The 18,667-nt window shown below is 43.9% G+C and overlaps 1 protein-coding gene across 3 annotated transcripts in view; it reads right to left on the bottom strand.

The window, feature by feature from the left end:
- LOC135911255 (tetracycline resistance protein, class H-like) overlaps nt 1-18,667 on the bottom strand; it is a 117,304-nt gene that overhangs the window by 24,258 nt on the left and 74,379 nt on the right. For all 3 annotated transcript variants that reach the window (XM_065443449.1, XM_065443448.1, XM_070525294.1), the window contains exon 6: nt 14,510-14,593. In XM_065443449.1, coding sequence (XP_065299521.1) covers nt 14,510-14,593 — 84 coding nt within the window. The remainder of the gene's footprint in view (nt 1-14,509; nt 14,594-18,667) is intronic.

The following is an 18,667-nucleotide window of genomic DNA, read 5'->3' as shown; positions in this document are numbered from 1 at the left end:
CGAATCAAATCCTGGTCCCGTTGACCTAGCTACCATTTTGGTATCATTGCGACGTATCGAAACCAGTCAAGATGAAATTCGAAATGACTTGCAAGCCCTTAAAAATTGGCAGGCATCTGTCGACGGTCAACTGAAACAGTTATCCGTTAGGCTTCAGACTGTTGAGGGCGATCTCAAATTGATTAAAAGTTTTGGCAATAGGTCATCACCCGAGTCTCCTAAAGAATGCCATGCTATTTCGAGGCCGCTTAAAACAATAGAGATGCGTTGCGAGGATGCCGAAAACAGACTTCGGCAGAGTAATTTACTCTTCTTTGGCATCCCTGATGATCAAAACGAATCATGGCCATCATCTGAATCAAAACTTATCAACTTGTGCAGAGAACACCTTGGCATCGCCATCGAACCCACCAAAATAGAACGCGCACACCGCCTTGGCCAGTTTAACAGAGAGAAGAACAGGCCAATAATTGCTAAATTTACGTTTTTTAAAGATAAACAAAGCATAATAGAAAATGGCTATAAATTTAAAGGCACGGAATTCGCTGTTCACGAAGATTTTTCCCTCCAAACGCGCATTGCCCGACGCAAGCTCATTGCCTTCGCAAAAACCAAGGGCGTACCATTGAATTTAACCCTTGACAAACTGCGAGTAGATAACACTGCTTACAGGTGTGACTCGCTGTCCGATACCGTGGTACCAATTTCGCGATAGCTAGAACTTAACCCGATAACATGCACATCTGACAACCCCTCTGCTGCGCAACATACACACAACGAGCCTTCGTACCTAGCTTTATCATTTACTAACATTCGTAGTATAATTTCTAAACACACCGAAATCGTATCGTACTTGGAAAATAGTAACTGTGATATTTTGGCACTAACGGAAACTTGGCTCTGTGGCGGCGTGAATGACAGCGAAGTTTTTCCTGATACGGAGGACTATGTCATTTATCACCGATACTGAGATGATCAAAGGGGAGGAGATGTCTTGCTGGCAATAAAGAAACATATCACTTCGTTTATAGTACCGATACCCTCCGTTATTGAGATAGTGTGGGTTTGTATAACGTCGACACTATCAAAGTCACTTTACGGAGCATGTTACAGGCCTCCTGACAGCACTGATAACTTCGCTTCTAACTTGTGTGAGAACCTTACTGCTGTTCGTTCTAAATTCCCTAAAGCTGATATATTCATTCCTGGCGATTTTAATTTCCCGGACATAGATTGGCCTAACTTAAGAGGCAATTCGTGTGCATCTAATGACTTTGTCCAGCTCATCCTTGATTTTTCTTGTGAGCAACTAGTCCTCCAACCAATGCGCATTACTAACGTCTTAGACCTTGCTCTAACAACAGCACCTAATAGAGTTAGCACCATTTCAATCACTGATGGGTTCAGTGACCACTCGTTATTGGAATTTACAGTTCGCACACCTTCCTGTACACGTAATCTAACAACAAAACAAATATCTTACTATAAAAGAGCAGACTATAATGCCATTAACAGAGATTTACAGAGCTTTTCATCTAGATTTATCGCAACATTTTCTCAACGATCAGTCAACAAAAATTGGTGCCTTTTTAAAGAACAACTACTAGGTCTAGCAAATAAATACATACCTCAGATCTCATTTCGCACCAACTGCTCCAAACCATGGTTTAATAAAACTTTGAATGCGTTAAAAAACAAAAAGAAACGTTTATACAGGGCAGCCAAAAGTGTCAACACGTTAGGTTTTTGGAATAAACATAAAGCCTGCGACTAAGCCTACTGCAGTTTCCTTCGTCGTGCAAAGCATAAATTCTTTTCTGATGACCTTCAGTCACTGATAAAAAATAATCCTAAGAAATTCTGGAAAACCATATCTCCTTCAAACAACACTGACACTCCCACACTTGTGGATAGCACTGGTCTTCCCATACCGCGAGAGCACTGCGCATCTGTATTTAACAACTACTTTCTTTCCATGTTCACAAAGGAAGACCATTACTTTTACCTTCATTGTTATTTATTTATGTAAGCATTTGTTCTAAGGTTGTTTGCTTTACTGTATACTGAAAAGCTAACTCCTGTTCGTTTACCTTCCTTGCTTTTTATCTTTGTTTATTTTGCGATCTTTGTTCATTATTTGATTCTCGTTTTGTTCATATTTATGTAACAAAAACTATGTTTTTGCTCCACAATTGTTATCTGTACTGCCCCCCTCACGCAATACTCCTCCTGGAGCCTGTGAGGTATATACAGTAAAAGCTCGTTAATTCGAACCGCATGGGGAAGCCGCTTCAGTTCGAATTAACGAAAGTTCGAACTAACGAAAGTGAAGGAGAGCAGCAGTACACTGCGATTTGGAAGCAGTACGGAATGTCAGAAATTTGGCGTGTCAGAAAGTGATGGCGTGTGCCGCGGGCACATGCCATCTTCAAGTCGAAGCTCTGGGTCCGACTGTGCCACACCACCGATTTCCACAGAAACGAACGTTAGCCGAGGCATAACACCATCACAATGAATCGCGACGGCCGATACCTCCTAAGCTGAAAACAGAGGTAAACAACCGATGAAGACTGCCGAGATGAAGACGCCGAACATGTGAAGGTGGCGAAGGCCCTGATTCGTTGGTTCTTGATTGCAAGCGCAGCTGCGACGTACTTGATTCGCTGTGTTTTGGCGCTTGCCGTGCCATCTCCGCACAACCTTAGCAGCTGTACAAGATTTGCAAAGCCTCCGAGATTTGCAACGGGCAAGAAGTCTCGGAGGTTACGTAGAACGGAGAGGCAGCAGCCGCCGCTGCCTTCTGGCTGACCCCGCGTCGGTTAGATTTTTTTTCCGATTTTGCCTTCTCTCGCCGTTCTCTCCGTTTAGGAGGCAATACAGCCTTGTGTGTAGGCCGTAGGCGCGTTTCTCTGGCCGTGTGCCAGGCGAGCGTAGTTCGAATTATCCGTGAGGGAACCTTCTCGCGTTCGAATTAACGGACTTTTTTATACATAGACTTCTGTGGAGCTTGGCCGGACCAAATCGTACAGTTCGAATTATCCATAAATTCGAATTAATGAAGTTCGAATTAACGAGCTTTCACTGTATAAAAAAAAGAAAAAAAACAACATTGGAAAGTGCCACATTAGAAATTGAGTTCTCACATTGCTGTCCGGCTGAGATGTCGAGAAAAATTGTAATGTTTTAACACACACACACAAATCTACAGTTGAACCCATTTATTACGAACTGGATATTTCAGTGAAAAGTGGTCGTTATATCAGTAGTTCGTTATATACAAACTCGCCCTTAAGAACACTAAAAAAAATTACTGCAATGAAGCTGGCGTCAGTAGTTACAATTTGACAGTACTTTGGTCCGAAAATCAGATTTTCAGTGACATTTTTGTTCCCGGCGCATTCCTGCACCTAGCTGCAAACTTCCGCCATAAACGTCTATCTAAAGAATGAAATGTGGAGTCTTGCAGCTCTTTCAAAATGGTGCCTAGTGCAGACCCCAGGTTATTTCGAAACTGCAAGCACAGCCGGCATTTTTTTTTTTTTAGAGTTTCTGATATATTTTACTACCAGTGGGACATGACTATATTCTGCACAAGGGAGCAAAGCATTCTAGTTGGCCGGAAGCGTAAACTTCAGAAATTACTGCGGCATGCCGCTATTCTGCGGAGGGTCTCGGACGACATGGTCTTGGCATTACAAACGTGCGTCAGCAACACAAGAGTGGTAAAATTACGTTATCTACGTCGCTTGGGCAAAAAAAAAAATTTGATGATCGAAAGGTAAAACATCACTGCAGAGCATTATCAACCATCGACAATGTGTAAACAAAGTACCGTCGAACTGTGATCTCATGATCACAGCGTAGTAACTGTCGACCTTTTACAATATTGCCTGGCCGCAGCATGTGGTGCAGCATTCTCGCTGACTCGGGCGACATTGACAGGAACGCCTGAGCGACCGTTGTTCTCATGCTGGAAAGACATAGACGGTCATTCCAAATCGCTGAAACAGGCATACGGTGTGTCTGTGCACATGGTGTGCACGGAAAATTGCACAGGAATGAGAGTGACACCATTGTGGCATCTGATTTCACACCGATGCAAGTCTTGCATCATGCTGTTTAGATGTATGCTGTACACTGCATGCCTCTGCCTTGGTGGTGTGCCTTGGGAACGTGTACAGGCGCCCTAAAAACTCAAGCGTGACCTTCTTCGTGGCTTCCGAAATGCATGCGAGGCAGTTTCTCATTTCTCCCGAAGGCTGTTTCATCGCCCCAGCTAGAGTAGAGTGGGGCGTGCCCTGCTGTGTGCCAAGTTTTGTCGCGCTTCCATGCTTTGGCACTTTGCGTGTGCCCTCTTTTAACGTTGGCCAGGTTCGATGTGTTCGTTGTAGCAGCAAGGTGACTTAAAAAAACTTTCATTATATCTGGAAGCAGCTTCCATAGGGAGGGTCAAAAAATTGTAAATGCACTGAAATGTGGCCGTTACAACCGATATATCGTTATACCTGGGATTGTTATAAGCGGGTTTCACTGCCTATATATGTGTGCGTGTGTTTGTGTGCAGGGAAATTTATGGGGAAGTTTAGATTAATGCAGGAATAATTGTTGCAAATAGAGAATTTTTGTGTATAAGAATGGGATTCTTCTGCAAGGTACGGAACATTACTGCTCTACCCTAGTCTCCACGCTTCCTTGCTTGATCGTCGCACGTGCATGTCTGCTCCATCGATTGTGGTGCTTTGTTCTCCATGTCCGTGTGTGGTGCGTATGCTTAGTTGTAGTTGTATCTGTGTTGTACTCTGGATGGCGGACGGGAAGCCTGCCATGCCTGCAGCAGTCACGTAACAAAAAGTGCTGGACATGGGAACGGCGTGAGCAAATTTGACGGAACTGTCTCAAGGTGCTAAAAGCTGCCATTTGGTGAAGTACAATGTGTCGAAATCAACCATCTCAATGGGTCTAATGAACAAGGAAAAGATCGCCAGCTCCGACACCAACTTGACTGACAGAATGCGCCTGCGGAAGGGCACCTAAGCAGACTTAGAGGAGACCCTACTCATGTGATTCGTTGACACACGGGCTCGCAACATTTCAATATGTGGGTCAATGATGCCGGGCAAAATCAAAAACATCGCATTCCTACCAAATCTTCCCGACTTCTGCACAGGCATCGATTTAAAGTGTGGCATGGGATTGTTTTTAAACCGATAGTCAGCGAGGGGCTTTGGCAAGTGACCAAGAGGTTGCCACTTGGCTGTAACAAACCGGGCCATTATTGCAAGCTATGCGGTGCAGGACGTGTATAACACCGATGAAACGGCACTATTTTATAAGATGCTGCCAGACAAAATGCACGCCATAAAATGCGACTCCTGCACTGGCGGCAAACACAGTAAATTGTGCATTACAGCACTTCTGTGCACTAATACGGATGGCAGCAACCGGTGCATGCCCTTTTTAAACGGAAAATCAAAGAAGTCGCTTTGATTTCTGGGCTATATGCCCATGCGATATACAGGCACAATGCTAAGGTGTGGATGACGCACAATTTATTCGCAGAGTGGCTGGGAAATTTTGACCACGACATGCAGAGGCAACTGAGACAGGCACATGCTGCTAGTGCTCGACAACTGCTCAGCACGCCCCCTGCAAACTTCACTGACGGCAGTGACTACCTCTTCCTGCCACCCAATATCACTTCAAAAGTGCAGCCAACTGATTTAGGCATAACCTGTGCAAATAAGGTATCGTATAGGCGCCACATAGTGAAGCGTTTGCCCATTGCTGGTGGCCTGGGCAGAGCTGATGGCCACTTGTGTGCAGAATGTTTCTGCAAGGCCAGTTTTGTAGAAGTTTTGCCCGATGTCAAGCCTCATGCTTCCAAAGAAGATCAGTCTGGTGGCGATTTGTGGCAGCACATCGTCGATTCTGACATGGGACGCCACAACATTGGCTGGGATTGTTTTAGTTCTGCTGATGAAGATGCTGACACTGAAGGACCGTGCATGGATGATGGCATTGCTTGCGAAGTGCAGGCCGAGAGTGACACAGAGGAAACGAAGGACAACGAAGCCAGCAACCTTAAGTGCGCCTGTAGCAATGGGCTGCATAGGGAGCGTCAGGCAACTTATGTATGCCAGGGGCCTCGGCAAAGAGCGCGCTTTTGCTTTAAATAAAGTGGACACCACCCTCATCAGATCTGCACTGCAGAAACAGACGAGCATCCTGGACTTTTTTGCAAAGACCTAAATTTTGTGTTTTGACTAGCAACATTTTTTTTAGGTGTGTTCCATTTGATACGAATGTCAGAACGTACCGTATAGACTCGTGTAAGGGGCGAAACCGTGTAAGGGCCACGCCCCCACCTTGGCAGCTTATAATTTGGGGGAAAAAATTCCACCGATGAAGCCATCGCGTTTGGTGCTTGGATACCACATGTGCCTTGGAAAATTTTCTTGTGCTGCATACTTCCGCATTGGCCTCTGATGTAATGAATTTCGGTTATGCACAAGTTGCCGGTTGCACCGGCCCCATTTTCCCCAAAAGGTTCGGCGCTGTGTAAGGGCCACACCTCATCAAAATTGCAAAAAAAAGAAGTGCGGCCCTTACATAAGCTTATACGGTAACGAAGGAACACCGTGTGATGCTCAGGTTCGCTATAAGCAGGCTCAACAGTGCACTTTGTCACTGCGAACACTCCCCAACGTTGGCTCGATGCGGGGATGGCACACATAGTGCCCAAACTGTTCAATTCGCAGAAGGGCAACATGAGTTTCGCACATTTAGTAAAATGTGAAGATCGGGCCAATTAGCTGCCAATGGGCACGCAGATCGCATTGGTTGGCTATGCTGCAATGAACTGCATGGTGGTTCAACAGCCATCAATCTAACCCGCACTGATCACACAAAGAGCCATTTGAATAAACATACTAGTGGCAAGCCCTCCGTGGTGGCTTCCTGCCCGTTACCACATTGGCCAGCGGCGAATGCTCGTCATGGCCACACTGCCTAAGCCATTATGCCTAATCGGCACTGCCTCATCAGGCGTCCGTAACTAAAGTTACGGTTTGGTGCTGTTCGAAGCAGATCTATTCGCAGCAGCCGCACAACACTTGGAAAGCCGACAAACCACCTCCTCACAAATGGAAGCGAGTGTGCGGGATGGCAACAAAGCAGTTCATAGCCGTCATCCTTGCGAAACACTGAACAGCGGTCTGTCGTTGCCAACGCCGTTCATAGATGCGCCTCAGGTGTTTTTTCTTTTTCTTTTATTTACTTATTTAAAATACTGTCAGGGCCATATGGCATTAAAGAGGGGAGTGGTTACAGAGTAGTAGTGTAAAGCAAACAAACAAGTGCAGTCGGTTCTTTTAATACAGTGATTTTCCTGATTTTACAATGTTAGATATTGCGTCACGGAAAAGTTTGTTATCGGTGATCGCTACAATACTTGAGGGAAGGTAGTTCCATTCCTGAGATGTACGGGGGATGAAAGACTGAAAGACAGATGAAAGACTTTTTGTGACATGAATCAATCCCTACCTGACTGGGATGATAAACGCGGTTTGAAATGTACCGAGGCCGCAGGATGAATTTGTTGTGAAGCGTGGTGTGATTAAAAATTTTATGAAATAGCGAAAGACAGGAAATATTGTGGCGGTTAGTGAGTGAAATAAGTGCTAGGTTAGTTTTCATTAAGGTTATACTTGCAGCATGGTTATAATTAGAAAGAATGAAATGGGTGGAGTTATTTTGTACTAGTTTAAGTGACATAATGACATTAACGTGGCTGGGATCCCATATTGCAGATGCACATTCAAGTTTTGGGCGTATTAGAGTCCTTTAAAGCTGTAACTTTAAGGTAGTTGGTGCTTTAAAAAAGTTGCGCCGTAAGTACCCAAGCATGTGATTAGCATTGTTAATGACATACCGTATAGGAATGGTCCAATTGAAGTTATTTGTAATGTGTATACTACCAAGATATTTACATGACATTATGAAAGGAAACCTAAGGGAATGTTGTTCAGATGGCAGGTGCTAGGAGCACAATTAGATCTGGATATGCACATTATTTTGCATTTGTTAATATTTAATTCCATTAGCCACTTCCCACATGAGTGACATATATTAACCAGATCAGCTTGGAATGTTTTAGTATAATCAGTGCTTTTATTTCCCGGAAGATAGCACAATCATCTGCGAACAGATGTACGTTAGAAGATATATACTAGTGGTTAGATCATTAATATAGATAAGAAATAATAGCAGTCCCAGCACAAACCCTTGTGGCACACCCAATTGAAATTCAGTGAATGGAGAGTTATGACCATTAGCAGTAACAAATTGGAAGCAGTTAGTAAGGAAATGATCTATCTATTTTGGAGGGTTATGGCCGATATTTAGCAAGATTAGTTCAAAAAGCAGTCGCTTTATCAAATGCTTTACTAAAATCCAAGAAGACACAGTCAGCACACGATGAGCTATCCAGGATGCGATGCAGTTTATGAGTGGATGATACTAGTTGTGCTTTGCAGGAATACGATTTTCAAAAATTATGTTGTGCAGAAGTAAAACACGAGTTGGATCCTAGAAAGCTAGCCTGATTCATGAAAACTACATGCTCTAATAATTTACAGCAGCTACTTGTAAGAGACATGGGACAATAATTAAGAGGCAAATTTCTGGGGCCAGATTTATAGATTGGAACCACCTTCCCAATTTTCCATTCCTTTGGAAGCTCACATGAATAAAGGGATTGTCGGAAAATTTTTGTTAGTATCATGGAACTAAAGAGGTAAGTGCTTTTAAGGAATTTACTGTTAATAAAGTCGTAGCCAGGTGATGAATAATACGACAAACTATCTATTAACTTGCTAATTCCACGTACCTCAACAATTACAGGATGGGATGCATTGGTAAGCACTCGTGTTGGTATGCGACAGGAAATTCAACATTGACAGCTTTTGAAAACTGACTAGTAAATGATTCATTAAGAATGGTCGTGCATATGTTCTCGAGAACAGCATTTCCAGGTAAATCTTCTTATGAAACAACATTGTTAGTTGTTGGGTTTACTATTTGCCAAAACTTTTTAAGATTTGTTTTTAGTACTTCAGGTAGTGTGCTAGATAAGTAGTTGTCTTTAGCAGTATATAGAGCTGCTATATAGATATCTGAGGCGGACTTATAAGTTGCCCAGCGCGCGTCAGTAGGGGATGATGTTGCTAAGTGATAGAAGCCTTCTTTTTCCATTGGATAAGCGTTTGGGTGACCAGAGTACCATGGTGCTTGCGCATTTGAAGTGATTGTGCGGTTAGGGATGTATTTCGCGGTTAATCTGTGAACTGTACATGCGAAGAAATCCCAGTTAGAGTGGACTGAATGATCATCAAAGTTTTTGACAAAGTCATCATAGAAATGAGAGAGCTCATTGTTTATTGCTATAAAGTTAGCTTTCCGATAGTCGCGTATGGTTTTTCGGTGTTTAGACTTTTTAGGGAAAGGAACATTAATTATGAAATTGAACGAGAGGTGGTCACTAATTCTTGGTAAGTAGGTGATATGAGATGCAAGGTCAGCACGTGTCATAAGTACCAAGTCAAGGGCATTAGCTACATCACTTGAAATACTGGTGGCCTGAGTAACTAATTGCGTGAGGGGAAAAAACTGAGCATAAATTAAGAAAGTCATCAACCTTGCGAGAATGGGGAAATAATTAATGGCAGAGTATTCCACATTATGTTAGGAATCTCCTAGCAAAAACAAAGGGTGAGAAGGAAAACGAGAATATACCGTAAAAACCCGCGTATAGTACGAGTTTTTTTTCCTGTTATTAGCGTCCCAAATTTCCGCCTCGTACTATATGCGGATCCGGACAAAAATTTCAAAGTTCGGCTCGAAGTTTTGGTTTCGTTATTGCTCTGTGGCTACGGCTTGGCTTCGTAATATCTGCATGGCTACGACTTCTCTTTGTTATTGCTGCCTGGCTACAGCTTGCCTTCGCTATTGCAGCGTGGCTACGGCATCGTTTCTTTCTTTGTTGAGTGCGGACCTTGGCAGTTCACGTGTTAACCGCGCTTCGCGAAGTGCATCGTTTTTAGTGAAGGAGCACGATGTCGGGGGCACGGAAGCAGTACTCGGCAGCTTTCAAGCGAAATGTGATTTTAGCGGCAGAGAAAATCGGCAACAGTGCGGCCGGGAGGCAGTTTGGCGTCACCGAGGGAAGTATCCGCGGATGGCGACGGCAAAGAGAAGCACTTTTCGAGTGCAGCGGAAAGCGAAGAAGCTTTCGTGGCCTGAAGAATGGGGCATTCCCTGAAATTGAACTCAAACTGACGGAATTCGTCCGAGAACAGCGAGCCGCGCATCTTGCTGTGAGCGTGGAGCTCATGCAGGCAAAAGCCAGGGAGCTTGCGAGAGAAAAAGGGCTAACGAGCTCCACCTTCAAAGCAAGCAAGCATTGGGTTTATCGGTATATGTGCCGTGCAGGATTTTCATTGCGCCGGAGAACTTCAATTTCACAAAAGCTGCCGGAATCGTTTGAAGAGTTACTGGTGGCTTTCCAGCGCCGCGTTATTTCGTTGCGCAAGTTGAAGAACTTTCAGCTAGGGCAAATCGGCAATGCTGACCAAACACCAGTTTATCTGGACATGCCATCGCCCCTCACCGTGCACGAAAAGGGCTCGACACAAGTTTGTGTCCGGTCCACTGGGAACGAGAAGACGCGTGTTACCGTCATGTTGTCATGCACGGCAGACGGCCGCAAGCTCCCGCCCTATGTCGTCTTCAAGCGCAAGACAATGCCGAAAGGTGAGCTGCCGAAAAATGTCATCGTTAAATGCCATGAGAAAGGGTGGATGAATGAGAGTCTTGTGCTCGACTGGATAAAGTCCGTTTGGTGTAGGCGGCCCGGTGCACTGTTGTCGTTCCCGTCCATCCTCGTGCTGGACGCGTTTCGTGGCCATTTGGCCGACTCGGTGAAGAAGCTGTTGCGTGATTGTAATACTGAACTCGTCGTTATCCTTGGTGGGATGACGTCTCAGCTGCAGCCTCTAGATGTTTGCGTCAACAAGCCTTTCAAGGACGCGGTGAAGCGGTGCTACGCAGAGTGGATGCGGTCAGGTGAACCTGCAGTGACGCCAACTGGGCGGCTGAAGCGGGCATCGCCAGCCACGCTGTGCAAGTGGATCGTGGACGCATGGGCGAGCATCCCAGAAGACCTTGTGCGTCGCGCTTTCAAGAAGTGCGGGATCTCGAACGCGCTCGATGGCACCGAGGACGAGTACCTCTGGGAGGATATGTCAGACAAGGAATTGTCCGATGAAAGCGCAGCGGAGGACGACAGTGAATGAAGTGCTGAGTCCGATTTCAATAAATGTTTTCCCCGAGTTTCTCTCACTCGTATTATACGCGGGTAAACCTTTTTTTTTTCCATTTCTCGTCCCAGAAATTTCACCTCGTATTATATTCGGGTTCGTATTTTACGCGGGTTTTTACGGTACTATGTCGATAGTGTCATGCAGTTCATTAATAAAGGTGGATGGTGAAGAAAGTGGTCGATAACACGTGCCAAGAATCAATTTAGAGTTACCTAGGGTTAATATAACCCATGTGATTTCTAGAGAGCTGGTAACTTGGACAGGTGATGATGGTATGTCTTTTGAAACCGCAAGAAGCGTGCCTCCTCCTCTACGCTTGGCACAGTCGCAGCCGTAAACATTGAAGTGGCGCGCATAATGGATTATCTACGAGTCAAGCGCATGCGTGGGCAACCAGGTTTCAGTTAGGGCGATTATATTCGCACCACATGTATCTATCGTGGATGGATGAGAAAGTGTTATGTTTATTAAGAACACTTCTGGCATTAGTAAAGAGTAGAGTACCAATACTTCGGATGAATGTAATTGCTACGATATGCCACTGCACCTCCGCCTTTCCTAAGGTGTAATACGTGGCACAGCAGTGTCACGATGACTTGCCTCAAAGCCACGTATATTCACCTCTTGAACGCGGTTGAGATCGGGCTGTAGATAAAGCACTTGTTATGCATGAACAATCTGTTATAGTGCAATCTGAACTGAGGGGAAGCTGGTCGGCTCCTAGTGAAATTGACTAGTTTTCTTTTGAGAAATACGGGCGCTAGGGGAGAAGTCCTCGCCAAGTGAAATGTTCTGTTGTTTCAGCTGGCTGCAGAGTGAAAGCATGTCTTGTTTGGCCTTAAAGCTTGCAAATTTGGCTATAATGGGTCAGCATTTAGTTCGTGAAAATGTGCTGAGGCGGGGCGTGTGATCAATCAAGTCTGTGCTGAAGGGTTCGAAAACTCTTTTTATCGTGGTTGACATTTTTGTTTTGTTTTGCTTCAGATTTCTTTAGCTTCGGCAAGACCATGAAAGCTTAACTTGTCATGCCTAGACCTATCTTAAAATTCATCAAGGCGTGCTTGGAAAGAATTATTGTGGTTTATTAAACTGCCAAATACGTTGTGGTTATCTGTTAATTCTTTGCCGAGATGATCAAAGTTGTTCGGTTTTTCTTCAAGTTCCAATAGTCTTTTTTGTATACCAGAGATCTTTGTTTCTATGTTCTTTTGCTCACTTCTAATAACCTTCACATCAGCAGCTAGCTCATTTTGTGCTTTCGAACTTTGGAGGGAAGAAGCATGTACATCTTTTACTGATTGAAACAGGACTTTGATCTGTCCTGCGAGATTTTCTGATAAGCTTTCAATATTAGTAAAGTTCTCTGAATGTACGTTAGGGCCAGGGTTAGTTTCAACACCACCGCATTGTAGAAGCAATAAAATTATAGAAGGGCTATCACATATTATATCACTAAACACTTGTGGGCCCGGAAACAGCATTAAGTATGGGTCGTCAGACCTTTTAGCGTAAGAGTAAGCTTAATACACACCTGCATGTTTTTTTTTTTTTCATTTCGAGCAATCTACCACGAAAACAGCTTTGGATTTATACGGCAGGAGCGAAAGTCTCCTTGGCTGCATGCATTGGACGGGAGGAGGGGGCGGGGGCATAACGAACGGCCAATAACAAATGACCGCAGTTTGCACCAGACATCCACAGGCGCTGTGAGCAAAACTGAGGGCACGCTGCTCATTTTTCTTACATGGCATAATGCACTACCCTTCAGATTTGATCTAGTTTCGACAGCATCTGCCAAAATTGTGTCGTTTCGAATTAGTCAGCATTAAATATTTCAGATGAAGCGCATTTGCAGGGGTGCAGCGCAGCATTCTATTCAATATATAAACCACTGCGGTGAACGGCACTTTGGTGCACACAGAGTGCATCGCTGTACTTTTGCATACGATTTTCAAGGGGATTTTGCAACTGTTCGATATAGGCAATAATTTTAATTGCCTATTTTAATTGCCTATTTTAATTGCCTATTTTAATTGCCTATTTTAATTGCCTATTTTAATCTCCAAAGTGAGTGATGCACTGGTGACGCTGCCTAGCAGTGGGGTTGGTCGGGCATGACAGGGCTGTTCCTCTTTGGGCTCCGGGTAGGCAAGCAACATTCTGCACGTGCATGACTCCATTCTTCTGCGAGACTGTCTTGTGAGGCCTACACTGGAACGGATGAACACGATCGTTCAAACGCACCACCATTCACGTGACCATTTACACGAACGACCAGACGTTGGTGTCCAGCACGGGGCGAACATATTCACTCGCTACCCGGTCGCGGTGAGTCGGACTTCCTAGATTTGTTGCGCCCCCATCGGCATGTTCTGTGTGTAGCAAGCATTAGTGTATAAAAGGCACAATAAACGCGCTTGCGATTGTTCGCAATACTGTGTTGTCTTTCCTTTGTCTGAATGTACGAGTGAGATCTCCACAAACTTCAGCAATAAGCAGCTCAATGAAGACCGTGCAATGTCAGTGCAAACAGGCAGTCGATATGAGTGTTGTTTGCTAGAAATTTTTGCTAGAGCGTGCAAGCTCCTTGGCACTGCGCCTGTCACATGCTCTGTGTGTCACTGCTTGCCAACGCTTTACCATTGGTGAGATGCACCTCTTTGGCGCTTTTACCCGTTTTTGTGGTCGGTAGTTGGCAGTCGGATGTTGGCGGTTGGTGGTCGGAGGTCGGAACAAAAGCACCAACGGAAAGGGTGCGTGCACTTGATGAGATGTACATGATGTCCACCAATACTACCACTCAAGTTGTGCTGGTTAAAGGCTTTGTTCTTTATGGTAATACACAATGAAACACAAGAATGCTGCTAAAATACCCTCACTACAACAAACATATGTCATCAAAATTCCTTTTATATCTTTCTTGAAGTGTTCGGCTATTCGCTTACATTGACAATTATTGTCGATAATTTCTGCAAAGCTTTTTTTTTTTTTCAAGTGTCCTGATTGCAATACCACTAAAGAACCGGTTTTGCTGCTCTCGTGATGGCTGCTGCACCACTTTCGGGCACAAATAGCTGTTGTGTAGAACAGGCATAGCACACTTATAAGGGAACAAGTATTTTGGCACTCACTGGCTTCGTGGGGGCTAATCAGCTTGGAGGCGTAGGATGAAATCCCGATGCCAGCTGCTCCACCGGGGGCACCTAGGACATAACCTGCAGGCATAAACAGAAAACCAATTGTTCATACCTCACACTGCTTTTTGCCTCCTTATCTACGAGACTGATGGCCAGGTGACATTTCATCACTGCTGGACAGGCACACACATTGTCACGCAACATCTTTAGCCCTTTCAGCGTTGCGTTTTTTCGAAGTGGATGCAAGCCCAGTGTTTAGGTTCTTTTCTCAGATATTATAAAACAAACACAACCGTTTATATTCCGTTATTTGGAAGCGAAAAAATGCTACAACTGCTACAACTTATAACTAGTGCTGCTAGGCGAACACCCCCGTTACAACACAGATAGTGGGAAATGCACGCGTAGTGAGGTCCTCACTACAGAGTGGAGAACTTATGAGTATGTCAGTGATATAGTGGGATAGAAATGTGGAAACATACTGGTGGGTCAGTGACACTAAAAGGGTTGATAGGTCAACCATTTGGTGCGAGCGATGAAATACACACAATTGGAATAACTGTCCCAAACTTTCGCCCCAAGATGATCAAAAAAGCACATTAAAGGTGCCTTTACCACTGTTTAGCTTGGTGAACAAGTATTCAGTAAGTACAGTACAGATATCAAAACTGTTAAAGGGACACCAAAAGCAAATCATAAGTCGACGTGGACTGTTTAAATAATATTCCAGAAATCCCGCAATGCTTGTTTCGTGCCAAGGAAGTCTTATTTTACGATAAAATTGTATCTGAAGGGTCCGAATGCCGTTTTTCGAAATGTAAATCTCCAGGGACCCAACTAGGGGAGTGGTGACGTTGCATTCAGCATCTACACCCTTTGCTGCTGTCGGTGAGTAAAATGGCACCTGATAGACGACGGCACAGAGCCAAGACAGGGCGGTGGATTCGCTGTTGCAGCTGCCTTTTGGTCAAGTGGTGTAGACCGTTCGGGCATCCCGTGACATAACATGAAAGTTGAATTCTCTGCTACTTGCAGTTTGTGCGAGTTTCGTGAGCCAGCAAAACCAGCACAGCACTACATAACGAAACTGTTGAAACGATAAAGCATGGGTGATGCAGAGGCGAGTGAAAATGAAGCCTTTCGACTGTTCGCGTTGTTGTCAAGGGTAATTTCAATTAGTTCTCTTTTCTAAAAATGAAATAGAACTGGACGAGTAACATTTTATTTCGTCTTACAATACAATGATGTTTCTTGTAATGAGTGGTTGAATACTAGTAACAGAATTTAACTGAGGAGTTCTTTCAATAATACCATACAATTATGTTTTTTTGCAATTAGTGGCTGAGTACTAGCGACAGAATTTAACTGAAAAGTGCTTTCGCCGTTGGACAAGCACTTGAGCGTCCTGGGGGAGCCTCTAATCATGTCGTGCATTTACCTGTTTCTCAATGGTTAATATCTCTGTTTGCGATAATATTCACGCCTTGGAGTTCCTCGAACACTAATCTATCACTTTAGCTTCGCTTAATATTTGCCTTTAGTGTCCCTTTAATGAGCAACCCTCATCAGCTGCACAGCTACCAGCATTTCGAGTACCGACACAGCTGATTTGTCTTATTCAGTGGCACAGGGTCTTATTATAAGACGAGCGCTGCATACTGACGCAGGTACCAGAGTTTAGAAACAACATGCATAAAGCACTTGTTTTGCACCTAACAGTTGTAAGGTCTGCGCAGAGCCACGAACACCTGAGCCAAGCTACAATGTAGTATGCAAGTGTAGCTCAAAGCAGCTCCCTCCTCCCAGACAAAGAATGGTGATGGGCACAGTGGCATTCTGCCGATGAGCGTGAGGTCGTAAGTTCGATCACCGGCCACTGTTTGCATAAAATTATTATGAAAATGCATTCTGTGAGAGATAATCGCAACCCCTTCAGGCACCAATTAATCATACCCATTGAAAATACGGTTTCACCACATTTTATGCACCTTTAGAATTATGAAAAGAGTACAGCTTCAAACCAGACCGACAGTGTCAGTCAGCGAGTTTTGCCCAAGTCTTAAGAATGTGGACTCCATGCTAAAAACCTCTCCAGAGCCATCAGATACTAGAGCATCTGCTGTTTCACGTCTAGTGTACTTGAAATGCACCGATCCAGCCACTTTAAAGATATTCCTTGCACAAAAAATTGTGAAAAACAATAAAAGATGAGAACCCCTTAGATGATGAAATGCTCCCATGAGCCTAACCTAACTGTCTGAATTCCAGCTTGTCTTACTAAAACATTTTACACATAATTAATTAAACTTGGAGCACAAGTCCTATCAGGGGTGTTCGAGATGTATGAAATGCATTTTAAATGTCCCAATTTTCACCAGTGCTTTTGCTTTGGATGCACCAACTTGACATGCACAATTGTGCTCACAGCGCCTCCAGAAATTAATGTTTAGGTGGCAATATTGGGTGCAACAAAAATTGTTTCAGGGCCTCTTTAAGTCCCATCCTGTTACAAAGCTCATTAGGTTTTTAATGTATCCTTGAGAGAATTGCCTACTGGCATGCCTGGCTTGCTAATACAGATGTTGGTAAAACGTTTGCTAAAATATTTGCAAAATGTTTCCACCCCAAGGAAGCAGACCCATCACGGCAGGGGGCCAGTTAAAGGAGGTGACAGGTCAGTTCAGATATTGTCAACCATTATCACGAAACTTCTGGACTATCACAAAAAGATAAACATCCTGAAAAATGGTCACAAACTTAAAGGTTGTGACTTCCGTATTTTGGAGAATTTTTCAATGTGCATACGATCAATCAGAAAAAAGATATGAGAGTATCCAAGCCCTTTTTGGATTATGGCTCCAATGTTCACTCAAGCTTTGACCATGCATTCATTGATAAAGTTAGGTACAATTGGGACAATGATACTAAGACCCTCACTAAGGTTCTTTCGCCCAACAAGAGTTCTTTCCAATGTCTCGGCTATTACCCCCTGATGCCTCAGTAACCAACCACAAGAACCCCTTGGGACGTGCCTTAAATGTTAATGCCAGAAGCTTAATTAACAAGTTTCCAAATTTTCTTTCAGTGATATCTGCCCATACACCACATATTGCTGGTGTAACAGAAACATGCTTGCATGATAACATATATGACTCAAATAACACCTCCAGGTTTTACAGTTGTTAGAACTGATAGACGTCATGGAAGAGCAGATGGCGTTGCATTATTTTTGTGGTCTGACCTTAAATTTTCAATAGTCCCCAGCCCACCTGATACCGAATCAGTTTGGTGTGAGAAGAGGTTTATTGGCGGCTCCTAATGCAAAAGCGCAGTGACAAGGAACGGTGAAACAGCCCGAAGCACTGTCCAAAAAGGCGACAGTAATCAACAGCGCGAGCGGAGCCGAGCCGCGAGGCGTGTCTTCTTCTTCACAGGTGTAACGTCTTTTTGGGAAGCATCTCTATAGTATTTTGCGTTATCTATTGCCTGCCATCATTGAACATAGCTCAGCTGCTCGCTTTAACGGCATTCACACGAGCCTACCTTGTCTGCAAGATTGATCTGTCTTGGTGATTTTAATGCCCCCAGTATTTTGTGGCCATCTTTATTGCTCACCGGCTAATGCAGAAATGAACAAAGCGGTGTTAGATTTTTTTATTGTATATTGGGTTAAAGCTAATAGTTGAATCGAACACAAGAGGTGCTGAAGTTATATAGATTTAGCTTTTGTTAGTTCCCACCTCAGGGTGTCTACCAAGTTGACATTTCCAAATTCCCTGAGTTTTCCAGGTTTTCCCTGAGTGCCTTTACACATTTCCCTGAGTGATGCAGAACTATGTTTTATGTCAAGACGGGCTGAAACCATATCGCCTGATGTGTCACTCTCTAGTAAGCGCATGAAAAAAATAAAGAAGCGACTTAATCCAATTTGAATACTAAGGAGTAGTGTTTATGTTATTCAAAAAGAGAATAGAAGGCAGGGGTTAGTGAAATGCACAGCAAATAAAGTATCTTCGAAAAAAAATTTCAAATGAAGTTGGACATTCACAAATACGAGTAAAAATGAGATGCACATAGAAGCAAATATATTCGAATATGAGCTATTTCTATCAACTGATAGCAAGCTCAGTGGTATGAGGCCCGAACTCACTC

This window comes from Dermacentor albipictus, chromosome 9 (assembly GCF_038994185.2).
Source record: "Dermacentor albipictus isolate Rhodes 1998 colony chromosome 9, USDA_Dalb.pri_finalv2, whole genome shotgun sequence".
NCBI classification, from domain to species: domain Eukaryota; kingdom Metazoa; phylum Arthropoda; class Arachnida; order Ixodida; family Ixodidae; genus Dermacentor; species Dermacentor albipictus.
This window is presented reverse-complemented; position numbering and strand designations above follow the sequence as displayed.